Below are 15871 nucleotides of genomic sequence, written 5' to 3' on the forward strand. Positions count from 1 at the left end.
CCACGCATTCAAACACATAAATGAGAACAGATCTACCAATTCGATATATACTAACAAAAGGGCCTAGATGAAATTTATGGAAAGTCTATTGTTGCATTTAAAGGGCCTAGTGATACCTAAAGCTGAAAGAGAACGAAATCAGTTGTTGATATTTCAGTGCCAGCAAAAAAAACATGGATCATGCAACTGGTAACTGATATATACACCCATATCGATAGCGAGATAAGCAAGAAAAGACACTGCTCATGTTTGGTACGAATACATTGTCTTCTCGCACGGTGAGGTATGGGAACTTACCTTCTGTACACTGTTTTGATATCTTCTCCTACAAGACGGCATTCAAGAAACTCATCATCACAACTGGTAGGATCGACCTCATCCAACTCAAAGTCCAGGCCACGGTACTCAGACCACTCGAACCACATTTTTGAAATTAACTCCTTTCTAAAGGAGGTACGATGATCTTCCTCCTCTGGAGAATCAGCGCCGACCAATCTGTATGTGTATACTTTCTTCAGTTGGCCTGGCCGAAATGCACGACCAATAGCTTGACGAGTTACTGACGGATTTAAGTGCACATCCAAAATCACAATCCTTGATGCACCTACAAGTGATATGCCCTCTCCACAAGCCTTGATTGAACCAAAGAAAACCTTGGCATCAACAGAATTGTTAAATTGTTCCATCGACCTCTCTCGTTCCTCAGATGATGAGTCACCGCTAATCATGAAAATTTCTTTTCCAGTATGCCAACCCTTGGTCTTAACTATCAGCCTTTCCAAAAATTTTAAAGGCAGAAGGTAGTGACTAAAGCAAAGTAGCTTCTCTCCCACAGACTCAGCAAGAGACAGGATATTCAGAAAAAACTTAGTTTTGATGCCATCTCGAAAACTTATTGAATCTAGCAAGCTATCAAACTTAGCACTGTAATCATTTAATGAGGCAGCTCTGTCTCCAGGATCCTTTTCTGCTGCTTCATACAGTTGAGGATGCATATAGATAGCACTGGCCAAGGAGGTTCTTCTGAACTTGTCAGACTTTGGGAGCCTTTCAATCATCTGTTTTTGCTTGGCATTGAGGTTCAACATAACAGTGAAATCAACAAGACCAGGCAGCTCCTCCAAAAAATCACCCTTGTAATAGTGAAGGACATGCTTGGTTAACTCACGAAGGTCTTGAATCACAGTCACTTTTCTTTTAAAATTGTCATCATTCTGCAGTGTCTCCTCAACCAGTTCACAGAAAGCATTATCCATTTTAGAGAGCTTCCTGCCACTTGATATGTGCACTCTGCTTAGAACCCGCTTGACAATGGCTCGAGAATGCTCCATTTTCAGAAATTTAGGGCGCACCAGATTCAAAATGTTGAAGACCTCCCTGACATGATTCTGGAATAAGGTTCCTGAAAGTACTACTTTTCGGGGGGTCTGCACCTTCGCAAGTGAATCTAGCATGTAAGTCTCTTCATTTCTTGGAGTGTGGCCTTCATCTAATATCAGAAGGCCAGGGACTTTCAGAAGTATTTCCCGACATGCAGCAGATGCTTTGCTGTTTTCTTTATCAGAAACAATGTTAGTGAACTGTTTATAGCCTAAAAAGAGAATACTTTTATTTGTCTCTTGCCAAACTTTTAGAACTCCCAACTGCTGCGACCTATTCTCAGCCTTACTGGAGTATAAATCAATGACAGGCAAATCTTCAACCTGCCACAGTTGTAGCTCCTTTTTCCAAATGGGCAAAATTCCTTTGGGCAAAACAACCATGGGCTTTTTGGAAGGGTACTTGGCTAAAAAACTCTGGATGAAGCTTATAAGCATAAAGGTTTTCCCAGAACCAGGTGCATGAGCTAGAATACATCCTCCTGGTTTATCTGTAATCAAGTTCTTAACCAAGAAATTGAAGCCTTCCAGTTGATGTGGCTTCATTTGCTTCAGATGCCTGGGATGGATAGATACTTCAGCATCAATGAACTCATCTTCTGACACTTTGATTCCAGAGAACTGAATTTCTTCATCTAGACCCTTGGAGTTCTTTTGTCCAGACAAGTATGTCCGAATTGAATGTGAACCCTATGAGAACAAATCATTTCATTAGGCAAATAAAGCAGGTAAATGCTTTGTTGGCATACATATGAAATAGGCCAGATGCTTCAGTATTAAATACAGAGCACAGATTCCTTAATTTGAGCAGGGATTTGGGATTAATGTTGATGCTAGCAAAAAATGATGGATGAATTAAGTAAGATTTCAGTTAGACAGATGCTTATGGTTCTATTTACTAAAAAAAATACATTGTTGTTCTGGATGCTGTATTTAGTAAGAAAAGTAAGTGCACAGTGTGATTTTTATTGTAGGTCCATATTAAGAAGATGCAAGTTAAAGACCAAGTATACACTAGTCTCATATTTCCACAAAGTGCACTACAAAGGAGAAATCTAGACCCAAATGTCAACTCATAAACACCAAGATTTTTTTTTTTACTGCCACTTTGCCAATAAGGTAACATTGGCAACCCTAATAGCAAAAATAAATGGAGTTGGATGTTGTGTAATGCATATTGTCATCTCTACACCAGAAGATTAGTAAAGATATGCAACAAATTTACCATGCATTTGCAAAATAGGGAGACAAGCTGTAAAGTTGTCATTCATGATGGTAGTTGCATCGACCATAGTTGTCAAAGTTAGTAATGGTATTAGGAACAGATGGATCCAAAAATCTAGGTATTGCTTGTATGAAAAAAGTAGGATAGATGAAATCAAAATTGTTACAAATTTTTTTGGGGAAGGGAAATAGGACACCTATAATATAATAGAAAAATATATATATGTCAAAGCAAGCTTCTCACGTCTTTGCCATTCAATTGTCAAACATAATAAAGATATATTTGATGTTCAACTAAATATTAGAATTAGTAAATCAATATATATATAAAATTAAATAGTATTAATAAAATTATATTTGTCATAATATTTATATCATCATCTCTATTATTACTATTATTACTATTATTATTATCATTATTATTAGTGTTACAGTTATCATTTCTGTTGCCATTATCACTATCATCAAGTTAATAGTATCAAATTAGTAATATTTTTTGATATTAACATACCTTAAACTTATAAAACAATATTAGATTACTGATATAAATTTATATATAGATCATATTTATTAGTCTAGAATTCATAAATTATAACAATATATAAAAATTTCATGAAATAATGATTAGTTGGAAGCTCAATCACATTTAATCAAGTTTGTATATAGGAAGGATGTTTTGACACCATTATTGATCAAGAGAGGTATTATTCTCTCTCTCTATTGTCACTAAGCGAGAAAGAGATGAACAAGGTGTTGAATCTTCTATCTAGTAGATCATGAGCACTCAATCTCGTGACAAATCTAAGGTAAGGAGGCTTAACTGATTTAAGGGAGTAACAAAGATTCACATCCCCTCTCATGCACATTAGCTAGGATTCAAGACAGTCAACAAAAAGTATGTTAAATATTGAGTTTTTTTTTTTTTTTGCATATTAAAAAATATGTATATTTTTCCAAAATTTTTAACTGGCAAAAAATCAAACCAAACGGTAAAAAAAAAAGAGCATCAAGTCGAAGCCAAATTGGGTTTGAATTGAGCCCATCGGTAGACACGTAGATTAGATTGCGTGGGTTCAAACCGAAGGTCATTTCGGGTTTGATTAGGTCAATTTATGGGTAGGGATAATCTAGCTTAATCACTTTAAAACGAATTAGAAATTTTTTGAGTTGGATATGATTTCTCTCTTTCCTCTCCTCTCTTGTTCTTTTCCTCTCCAACACAGCTTCTTCCCCGCAGCACACATCAAATCCCTCCTCTCCAACACGGCTTCTTCCCACGCAGCACACATCAACCAGGATATTCTCTTACAGCGGCTCCTCCCTCCTCCTTCCATTCTTTTTGTTTTCCAACACCAGCAAATACTACCCCTTTCTTGTTCCTCATTTTTCCAGCTAACAACAGCAACACCACATCTCCTCTTCTTCCAAAATCATTCCAGCACTATCCTAGCACCAGAAAACCTGTAGCCACTCCTCCCTCTTCTTCTCCTTGTGTTTTTTTCCCAGTAACAGGTCAGCACAGGCAGGCCTTCTTCTTCTCTTCCAGCCAAGACCGGAATAGCCCTTCTTCTTCCTCTCCATTTTTCTTCTAAATCCCCATAGAAACCCTAAATTTTCCCTCTTCGAGCCTTCCTCTTACCTCAGGTCAGTAACTCTCTCCTCCTTCCTCTCTAGGACTGATGGTGTCTTTAGACATTGGACCGAGTGAGAGCAGCAGCTGAGCATCTCTCGTCAACATTATGGTGAGTGTTCTGCCCATTTTTTCTAACTAGAGATTTTTTTAGTGTTTAAGGGGAACCCATAAATGTTCCCTAAGTCATATTCGAGAAAATGGGTTTGATCCTTGGACTTTGAGGCTATGTAGCAACTTGGGGTGACATTTTAGAAATCTCTAACATCAAGGAAAAAATTTGCTACTTGCAGTAAGTATCTTTAGCCTAAAGTCTTTCATTAAACAAACCTTAATACAAGCTCTTTTGTGTAGGGACACTAAATTAGATTGTAGACCAATTCCAAAGCATTCTTGTCATGACAACATCATAATTTAAAGATGAGTTACCTATAGTTTCAAGATATCCATTAGGAGGTGAAAAATCAAAGAGCCAATAATATTGTTGTTGGGGCACTTTTGGGAAGTGGGTTGTCCTAATTTGTAACTCTGACAAATATGGAGCGCTCGAAGGGGAATGCGGTCAATACAGAATACTAGGAAGGAAGAGCAGTGGCTCCTCAGTTGTAGGGTCCAAAAAAGGAATTTAGTCTCTAGTTTGAGATGCATGATGTGCAAGTTTCATAGAGGGGTCAGTGTCAAGTGCACTGTGTATTATCTCATACTTAGAACAACGTTGAGGCCACAAATGTGCACGATCCCTCACGTAAAGCTACAATAAGGGCATCATGTGCAAGATCTTTCATATAGGATAGTGTCAAGGGTATAATGTGAAGGATGTCATGCTTGCTACATGATGCGACCATTATGCGTAGAATCTTGCCCTAATTCTGACGAGGGCACAAAGTATAGAATCTCATATCAGATAAGGGTTGAAGGCGTATACTTTACTTATGCATGGCATAATATATCTATGTTCTTTACTTGTGTTACATGTTGTTTTTGAGAAAAGTGATTGGTACAAGGGCATAATGGTATGGTATATTTTACTTTTGTTACACTCGATGTGTGATATTAGTTGTTCGTGCTTATTGATCAATTATTTTATTTATTGTTATATATTGCATAATATGTTGCTGGAGATATTGATCATGCTTAGGTGTTGCATGTTACTTATCTCTCATTATGGTAGTCACTGGCGATATTAAATTGTTCCTGGTCACTTTATTATCCTAAATACTTAAGTCGAGGCTCCTCATAGATGACTCAGTGCAACAGGAACCCAAGGCCTTGGTTATATATATATAATGTTACCCTGCACGCCCATCTATGGCAAGCCAAGCTAAGTCCAGCTTTGTGGTGTTCAAATTTGTTTGATAAGGTAATCGAGCCAAGTCAAGTTTAGCCAAGCTTAAAATGAACCAAGCCGTTCAAATGATTGTTCAAGTTTGACTTGGTTTCCTTTTTATGAACTTGAGCTTGGTTTGAGCTTAACTTAAGATTAGTTCGTTTAGACGTTATTGAACTCTCAATTCAAGCTTGTTTGATTGTTTAAACTTTTGAATTTTAAGCTTGTTTGATTAATTATTGAGCATGGTAATATAAATTTGTTTTATTAAGTTGATAAAAGTTTTATTGATGAACATGATTCACGAATATTATTCACTAACGTTATTCACGAATATTGTTTACGAACGTTAACAAGCTGAACACATGTTCAAACTTGTTCGTTTAGTTAAACGAGTTGTTCAAATTTGTTTATTTAATTGATGTGTATATTGAACGAACATAAACAAGTTCTTACCAAGCCAAACGCCAAGCTTGTTCACAACATTTGATTCCTATACAAGCAACTCATGAGCACCTAGTGTTAAACTTAAAAAAAAAAAAAAACTAAAAAAAATTAGGGTTTAGGTTTAGGGTATAGTGTTTAGGCTAAAGAAAATGAAAATTAAAAAAAATAACACTAAGTGCTCACGAGTTGCCCATAGATGAGTGTGCTTAGTAACAAAACTCTCTCTCTCTCTCTCTCTCTCTCTCTCTCTATATATATATATATATATATATAGTTTGCAAACATATGAATTGCTGTTTTAACAACCCAGTTGAAATTATGTCTTATTACTTGTGTGGTTAATGTTGGATGTTTCTCTATACATGTTTTAAAAAACAAAAAACTCTTTTCGATCAACCTTATAATTTCCTTGGGTTCTAAGATATCAAATAGACATTCTTTTTCTTAATCGAGATTGCTGATTTTGTAAATATTTTCATTGCATTGTGTGGGTGTGTTACATTGTAAATGTATATGTGTAAATTTTTTTCACTATGATCATGTGCTGTCTTGTTGAGTGGGCGAGCTCTCTCTCTTTATATTTAAGGATTATGTGCCAGTTGAGAGGAGAGTCTATTGAAAGTGTTAATAGACCCCTCCTTTCACATGTACCTAACCAGTTAGGAGTAGAGGTATGAAACTAGGGGCATGACACTCTAAGCTAACAAAATAGAAGGGAAAAAATAAAAACTTGAGATTGTTCCATCAATTGTCTAATTAACAAGTATTGTATATACTTGCATAAATAAATTTTTGTATGTATATTATATACCTCACAAACCTGCAATAGCATATGATAGAATGTAAATATATTTTTATTGTTATATCATATTTTTTAATAATTGGAATTGTAACTCCCACTCGCTTGCTTTCAAGAATTTAAGACCAACAACCTAACACATGTCACCACAAAAGATAAATTTTCAAAATACACTGGGCCTCCGGCAATAATATTTGAAATATGGAATATAGGTAACATCTACATTGAAAATTGTAACATGTGCATCTACCAGGACAGCATGCTTCAAAAATATTGGAGAAGAATGTTTTAGAAATAGCATAAACAAATAAGAATTGAGGATCCGGGTAAGCTAACGTTAGTAGTTCAGATTGCATTAGCTCTAATTTTGTTGGCATACATGTCTTCCAAATAACCAAAAAAAAACTAAGCAAGATATAACCGTAAAGGGTTTAGCTGCATGTTCGTAATACCTTTGTCCATTGGTAGTCAAATATAGTATCTATGCTTTTCTGTATTACTCCACAAATACGGCAAACAAGGCCAAAGTCATCTTGGAGCAAGTAGGAATGACCACATTCTTCTTCTTCTTCTACTTCTTCTAGCACAACTTGATCGTCAGAAGCATCATCCTACCAGAAAGAGGCTAACGAATGAATTATAAAAATAGAAATGTTAAACATGATCTACATTTACTAGAACTATATGAAAACTACAAGCCATGATCCTTGGATTAGTTTAACATTTGATATTTTCACTTATCTCAACACAGTATTTGATGTTTTCATCGAACACCTTTACATATAGAATAAATTTCGAGTCAAAGCAACCACATTTAAAGCAGTGATGGAAACAGCAGATCATATGAATCATCCCACCGAGTGCAAATTGCATAAGCTAAATCCTTAACAGTTAAATCCAAAACCAAGAATCTGAGAAAAAGGTGGAAAATAACATGTCAAATAAAAATCAGGACCTATAAGTTGAAACTAAACCCATGTTTTAAAATCTATACAGCCCATATGGTAGTAAGAATGATATATACCAGTCCAGTTTCTAAAAGTAGTATGTACTATCTGTAAATGCGCATTCACAAGTCCCATTTTTCTAAAATCCATACAGCATTATGGCAGTAAGGATGATAGCCAGTCTAGTTAGAGACAAATACATGAACCACCTATCTGCAAGTAGTTGGGGCTCTGGTCAACTGGCGGATGCTCCCAGTCAATTGGTAAGCCTAGTCAACTCAGGCTTGATTGCTTGTGAACAGAATATTCTGTTTGGAGACTAGTTGAATGTGGAGTTGACTAATGGGGCTCCAACTACTTAATGGTGGATTTAAATCAAATGGTGAGCTAAGTCGACAAAGAAGTCGGCTCAATCTTGGTGGCTAGCAACTTTATGTTTCTGTTGAGAACCTAGTCAACTAATTTAGTTCAATCGACTTATGACACAACAAGAAAGCCAAAAGTAGCCATTGAACTAGCACATTGGAGCTGCAACAATCGGATGAGGTACTGTCTATAGTAGACCAGTCAACTAATGGTCTAATTCAGTTGACTAAGTCAACCGCGGTAGTCATTGGCAGATTGCTAGCAGAAGCAAGCCAGCAACCAATCAAGTCGACTGATGGTGAATAGAGTCGGCTATCAACGATAAAACACTAGAATAATGAGTGAAGTTGTAGAAGATTAAAGGTTATAAAATGATAAACCCAATTAGTCTCATTGACTAGTCCTAGGGATGACTGGCCTGGCCCACGGAAGTTTTCCATTGGCCACCAGGGTAAATCGGGAAGCGCGCACGGCGGGCAGCCTAGAAGCCCAGCATCCTTTGGTTGCGCGCCCCATTTGGAGGAAAAATTCCTGCAAATACGGCATAGCTGGGGATCGAACTGTGAGTGCCTGGGTGACAACCTGGATGTCCTACCGCAGTACCATAGCCCCGAGGATAGATTGAAGGTTATAAAAGGACCAAGAGAATGTGTATGAAGGCTGGCAAAAATATATCTTGTATAATATTTTGAGTCTTTCTCTTGTACTCATTAACTTCTCTTCTTACTTTCACTCATTGTAAATTTTTTAAAGAGAAGATTATTATAAGCGGTTTTCCCACCACCTCCAAAAGATTTGAAAGTATCCAACAATAACAATCAAAGCTTATCTCATTAGGTAGAGTCGGCTATATGGATTCTTTTACGCCATTAGACTCTATCCCTTATTATATCATCATCTATACTTGAATAAATTTTATCTTATTTTATTATTGTTAACCAAGTCTTTTTGGATCTTCCTCTTCCTCGTTTGATGTGTATGTTTATCATAGTTTCACGTATCCTAACTGGAGCATTTATTTGTCTAAGTTCATGCCCGTACCATCTCAAACGTGTCTCTCGAAGTTTTTCCTTAATAGATGCAACTCCGACTTTCTTTCTAATGCTCTCATTTTTTATTTTGTTTATCCTCGTATATCCACATATCCATCTTAACATCCTTATCTCTGCAACTCTCATCTTCTACTCATGTACTTTAGTCATCGCCCAACATTCAGCTACATATAGCATAGCAAGACTAACTGCAATTTTGTAGAACTTTTCTTCAAGTTTTAGAGGTACTTTACGATCACATAAAACACCAGACGCGTTCCTTTCTTTCAATTATCCTGCTTATATTTTATGCAAGACTTCTCTCTCAATCCCTTTATCGTTTTGCAAAAATAATCCTAAATATTTAAAGCTCCAGACAATTTGTCATTTCCTATCTTAATAATTGTCTCATTACATGTAATATTGATAAATTTAAATTACATATATTCTGTCTTTATTCTACTAAACCTAAAACCTTTCTCTTCTAGTGTTTTCCGCCAAGATTCTAGTTTAGCACTTACTCCTTCACATGTTTTATCTACCAAAATAATATCATCAGCAAACAACATGCGTGTGTCTTGAATATTGTACAGTGAGTTCATCCATAATTAGTGTAAAAAGATAGAGACTTAGAGTTGATCCTTGATGTAACTCTATCTTTATTAGAAATGCTTCAGTTAGTCCGCTTGGAATCTTTGTTACATCCTCATACATATCATTAATTAGTTTAATATATGTTACGCTAACACTTCTTTTTTCAATAATTCTCAATATAATTTCTCTTGAGACTTTATCATAAGTTTTTTCTAAGTATGAGTACCATGTGTAGATCTTATTTTTGCTCTCGATATTTTTCAATTAGTTGTTAAGAAGATGTATAACATCTATCGTAGACCTTTCAGGCATGAACCCAAATTAATTTTCGATCACTATTGTCTCCTTAATCTTTTTTCTATTATTCTTTTCCAAAGTTTCATGGTATGACTCATTAGTTTAATACTCTTAGTTTACACAAATTTGTACGTCTCCCTTTTCTTATATAAGGGAACTAAAGTACTTACCCTTCATCAATAAAGCATTTTTTCGTTTTCAATATCATGTTAAATAATTTTGTAAGTCATTCAATACCTTATTTCTCGAGGCACTTCCATACCTTATCGGAATATCATCTGGTCCAACAACTTTTTCATTGTGTATTACATTTAAGGCTTGTTCTATTTCTGAAGTTTGAATTCTACGATAAAAATTTAAATTTCTATACTCATTTGACCTACTTAAATTACCCAAGTTAAGTTAGCCACCTAAAATTTCATTAAAAAATTGATGAAAATACCTCTTCCACCACTCTTGGTATGTGATAATTTTATATAGCGATTATGGTCTATACAACAACAAGAAGGAGAAAACTAGTGAGCTTTTTGGTGTAACTTACCAACGAGTCATAAGCCGTAGAGTGGGAACATGGATTTCAAACCTTGTTACATAGTCCTGTTAGTAATTTGCATGTGTTAATTCTTTTATTTATGCTTTTCTGTTGTCCTTGTCTTTTTCTCTTCACATAACATTATCATCTTATTTTTTGTCTCTTATACTTAGGCAATCAAATTGCATGGAGTCACAAATGTCAATAATGCTTGTCCTAATGTTGGAATCAATTGACCGTGAAATGTCATGTTGCCCATTTTACTTCCATTAAAGATGAAATGAATGAACAACAAATTTGTAATTTTTTATTTTTAAATTTAGTTGGCACCAGGTATTCAGCTTACGTCGACTAATTTGGGGGACGACCGGCCTGATCTCACGAAAATTTCCCACCGGCCAGGTTAAATCGAGAAGCGCTCACAACTAGCGGTCCATTAGTCCAACATTCTTAGGTAAACCATCCATTAAAGAAAATTCATCCATTAATTCACCGAAGTTGAGGTTTGATCCTTAGATGGGAAACTAAGAAGGTGCCCTGCTGCTCCACCATTGCCTCGGGGGCAATTTTTAATTTGTTATAATTTATGAAAAAATGGTTAGGCACCATTAATCATGCTATGCTATTAATTAAGGTATTGCAGCAGTATACATGTAGATATGTTAAGATATAAAAATTATGTCAGATAAGATAGAAATATTCTTTAATTATTTTAAAAAATTTCAACCAAAACTTACAATTCATAACTAAAAAATTAACGATAATGAATCATGATGCAAATGCACTTTTGCATTGCAGGAAGAACTTTCGGATACATGAACTACAACTCTAGATTCAAAGGTAGGCAAACTCAGAGAATCTGAACTGGCAATTATTTTTAGCCTATTATAATTATTTCAAGTCAAATAAATAGAAGTGAAGAACTATAAATTTTCTGATTGCAGTTGGTCGAATCATAATCCTGTAGATAACTCGTTGCTGAAAGAAGTATTCTCTACAAGGATGAATCAGGAAAAGAAAAGAAATAAAAGATTACCAAAAGAAAAAACACAGATATGCAACAAAGCTAACCTTCGTAAACTCCATTGCTAATGACATATCTTTCCAGAGATCTTCCAAGCCATCACTTTCTGACAATACTTTTTCATCTTCATTGAAGCTCCTGTTGTGTATCTTCTCTTGCAGAGTCTCGGCAGAAACATATTCAGAATCATCATTGTGTTGTTTCAGTTCAGCATATGGAACAATACTCTTTATACTATTAGAAGCATCAGCATCTTGTATCTCACTTCTTTTCTTTCTTTTGGATGAACATTTCCTGTCAATCCCCTTTTTTGATTTGATTAGATCTTGTTTTTCATTGTTTATCTTTACACTTGTTTCATCCTAGAATCAAGCATCAGCATGCAATCAGATATCATAAATTCGGAATTGAAACAGTAATATCAAGTGGATAATCTAACTTCACAAGCAGCAATTTATATAACATCAACTTAAGTTTCAGATCAGGATTCATTCAGATTGAATGCAAATAGACTGTCAGCGTTAGCTCAAAATACACTAATACAAGGAACAATTCTTTGGTCATGATACAAGTTTTCAGTAACTGGAAGGTTCCTTACCAACCATTTCATCAGACACCACTCTAGGTTTATCTTTTACTAATGGCACATTCTCTACTCTCTAGTTCATCCTGCAATAGGATGAAATAAGGATGACTTATTGGATTATATAGGATCATATAATTATGTTATAAAGGGCAGCCCGGTGCACGAAACTCCCACCATGCGGGGTCCCGGGGAAGGATTCATTGTACGCAGCGTTACCCTGCTTTTTGCAAGAGACTGTTTCCAGGATTCGAACCCGTGACCTTTTGGTCATATGGCAACAATTTTACCGTTGCGTCAAGGCTCTCCTTCATATAATTATGTTATAGAACACATTAATATCCCTGTGAAAGGAATAATGATTATTTACAAGTGGATAAAAGCACAATGGATGTTTCAGTTCAAAACAAACTGAAAACAACTGGGGATATCTGTCAGAGATATATTACGTACTTGTGCTTTCATGGATAAACGTGGTCAGTGACTCCACATTATCTCTTTGTTGATTTCACATAAAAAAACATGAACCACCTGTTTTATAAAGGTGTGCCTTTTCCACATCATTTCCTCTCTAAATGGGTTATAAATCTCTCAATTGCCAAAACAAGAATACAAGAGAAGTGCTATTAGTGCGCCAATGCTCATTTTTCAATGCAAATCTTAAGGTGCAGGTATATTGAATATTGCTATCCTTTTGTAGCTTTTTCTCTGGAATTAGTTAATTTTTCTAGTCTTCATTTATTCGTTGTGGTTAACATTATGATGTCCTTCTTAAAAAGATTTTTGCTTATGAATTTTTTTCCTGTAAATTCTTTACCTCTTCAACTGCACCTTATACACAGTTTTTTCTGATACGATCCTTTAGATTCCATTTCATTTAAAAAAAAAAAGTTTATCTTCCTTGATCATACTATTTGGCATGATGGAAAATCATTGAAGACCTTGTTAAGTTATATAGAACAAGTGAATCAGTAAGGAGCAAACAATCAAAGAGTTTGATGATCGATCAGGTGTAATATTGCAAACAAAGAGATGCATTGTATAATAAAAGTTCTGCCCACTCATGATGGATTATCTTGGCTCAACACATTTTTACTCAACAAGTGATATATTTGGCATCCAACGCTGATACATGTGTAGGTGTTTTACATGTATGATGTTACATTCATGTCTACTAGTGAATGTTATATCTCAAATCCGTGTAGTGTTCTTTCAACCTACCAATTTTTTCCAAAAAAAACAACCCATCACTAATGGGTGGCAAAGGTAAATCATGTGAATTAAATACCTCATTTTTACATACTTCCAATATGTTACTCCCAAACTTCTTGGGTATAACATCTCCATTCAGTCACTAGTTATGGAGCTCCAATATTAGGGTACTCTAAGTAGATATCTCCTTTTCCAAAACCTAATGAACAAACATGTGTAGTATCTGTTGTAGGTAGCTACAAGGTATATGAAGAGAAATGCAATACAATTTCAACTCTTGTTCATGGTTATCAAGACGCAAATTCTACAAAATTCTATGAGAACTAAGCACATGCAGGCAGAATACAGCTAAATATGCAAATAACAGTTCCTTGTCCTTCAAAGATTAAAACTAGATTTTAAGTTATTATAAATCTAACCAAACACATCTGTTTAAGTGCAAACAGTGAGAAAGCCTGAATATGGATGGAAAAGTGAATCCCCCCAAATTATCTGGAAGCTATCGTAATTCAAATGAGCAAAGTGTTTTTCTTGTCTGAGTCAATAAGCACTTTGTCCCTCTTAGACTTGGAGACCACCAGGACTAAGTAGTTAAGTTGCAAGGAGAGACTTGAGGAATTCTCAGCAAAGAATTTATCCAGTAAACGACCAAACCTTACTTAAGTTACTAGCTACTTCATATACAATCAGCTGATGTGGCATTAAATATATCAGATGCTTCCCGAAAATAAATCATTGTATGCTGTTAGTGAGTGAACATTATAACAAGGGATCTGAAGGTCCAGAAATGGCTAGGCATGTTTTCACAGATGTTAAAATTAAACAGATATATCATTAGCAAATGCAGTGAAAACTTATGGGAAGAGAAACGATATAGCATGTGGTCTGAAAGATCAAAATCAATATGTATGGTTTTCACAGATGTTAAAATTGAATATATACATTTTTCACAAATACATTGTATACTTACAACAACATTTTGCAGCCGTTGATTTTCATCAACTGTCTGTAGAACCACCTTTTCGAATTGAATAGAGGGTTGTTTGATTGGCTTAAAAGCAGCAGTAATATAAGGCCTGTGAGATCCTTGGTCATACTGGACTAATTGATATGAGCTAGCCTCTTGTGCTAATTTGCTAGCTTTTAGTATATGCTTCTCTATTTCACTTGCCAAGGATGCACTTAACAACGATATGTTATCAGCAGGCCGAAGAGATTGTTTATTTCCAACTGCAGGACTGGCATCTTCATCATCTGAATCTAAAATTACAATTGCCTTGTTCTCTTTCGGCTGACCATTAGGTGGAAGAGAATCCAAGGGGTTAACTGCATCTGAAATGGTGTCATCATCCAGATCAATTACAGTATGATTATCTGAGTAAACATTTGTGCTGCCCTGAGGAGTTATGGTGGGCTTAGGACTTGGACGCAATGAGGATAGTGCATTCATCATTTGGATACGATGAGCATGCATGGCTTCAAATTCTTTAGTTACGCTCCCATACTTGTCTCCATCCATCCTTTCCAGAAGGTTGGTAAAACTGAAATCTTTTGAATAGTCAAAATGGTTAGAATTCCCAACCTTTCCATAGTTGGGAGTAGTTGGGTTAGAATTGAAACTGTTGCAATCCTCATTGTTGATCTTCCTCCTCTTATTAGCCTCAAGATCCATACTAGAGGGGGAAAAAAAAGGTGCATTGCAGTAACAGAAATCATTTCCAGGGAAACATTGAAGACAGGATGCAAGGGTTTTAGGAGGATGAACCTGTCCATGAAGGTGCAGGATCACGTCCACGAGAGTTGGGTATCCAAAGATTCTCCTCGTCGGGGCACCCTTTCTACCCTAGGTGTCACCTTTGCTCCCTTGCCGAAGGGCAATTTGAGGAAGGGCAACGAACGCTTGCTTGATGGCCGAGTCTAGCCCGGGGAGAGGATGTGGCACGAATCGGATCGCTGGGGGACGGCCTCGTGGCGACTGCGTGAGAAGCCGGCGACGCTGTGCTTGCTGGCTGCGGCTAGGGATGGAGCGAGCCCTGCTTCCTTTCGAGGTTAGGGGCAACCGGTGCTCCGCTACAGCTCGTGTTTAAGGGCGCAACGGAGCTCCACCGGGAAGTGAGCGAGGATGGAAGCCGCATGCGAGGGCAAGATCGCCGACGCTGTTGCACAGGAAAAAGGATCAACCAAAAACGGCATCAGCTTTTAGGGAAATCTTAATTTCATCATTATTCCTTAAAGAGTAATTATTAAATGTATTTTTTACTATTTTAAAGTTGATATATATTCTTTTATTATTTTTAAAGAATTTTTCCATAAATTTTGTTTTCATTTATTGTAATATAATATTCTGATTTTATATTAAAAATTAATATTTTATGCAATTTCTATTAAAATGATGATTTAACGGCATATTGTTATGTCTGTAAAAGGTTAAGGTAAAAGGTAAAATATACTTTTCTTTTTTAAAAAAAAAAACAAGTGC

The 15871-nt window shown here is 35.9% G+C and overlaps 1 protein-coding gene across 1 annotated transcript; it reads right to left on the reverse strand.

The window, feature by feature from the left end:
* Positions 1 to 46: 46 nt before the first annotated feature.
* LOC122008114 (protein CHROMATIN REMODELING 35-like) lies at positions 47 to 15592 on the reverse strand. The gene is made up of 5 exons (XM_042563721.1): positions 15158 to 15592; positions 14363 to 15065; positions 11645 to 11959; positions 7259 to 7417; positions 47 to 2069 (listed from the first exon to the last, which is right to left on the reverse strand). Exons 1-5 carry the CDS (start codon positions 15163 to 15165, stop codon positions 294 to 296), a joined length of 2961 nt encoding a protein of 986 aa, XP_042419655.1. The 5' UTR covers positions 15166 to 15592; the 3' UTR covers positions 47 to 293.
* Positions 15593 to 15871: the final 279 nt, after the last annotated feature.

The sequence above is a fragment of the Zingiber officinale genome, chromosome 8A, assembly GCF_018446385.1.
Source record: "Zingiber officinale cultivar Zhangliang chromosome 8A, Zo_v1.1, whole genome shotgun sequence".
In the NCBI taxonomy this organism is placed as follows: Eukaryota; Viridiplantae; Streptophyta; class Magnoliopsida; order Zingiberales; family Zingiberaceae; genus Zingiber; species Zingiber officinale.

Coding starts and splice junctions, on each gene's coding strand:
- LOC122008114 (XM_042563721.1), bottom strand. Junction 7,418..11,644: donor TAGCAATGGAGTTTACGAAG/GTTAGCTTTGTT, acceptor TCTTTCTGGTAG/GATGATGCTTCTGACGATCA. Junction 2,070..7,258: donor TTGACTACCAATGGACAAAG/GTATTACGAACA, acceptor TTGTTCTCATAG/GGTTCACATTCAATTCGGAC.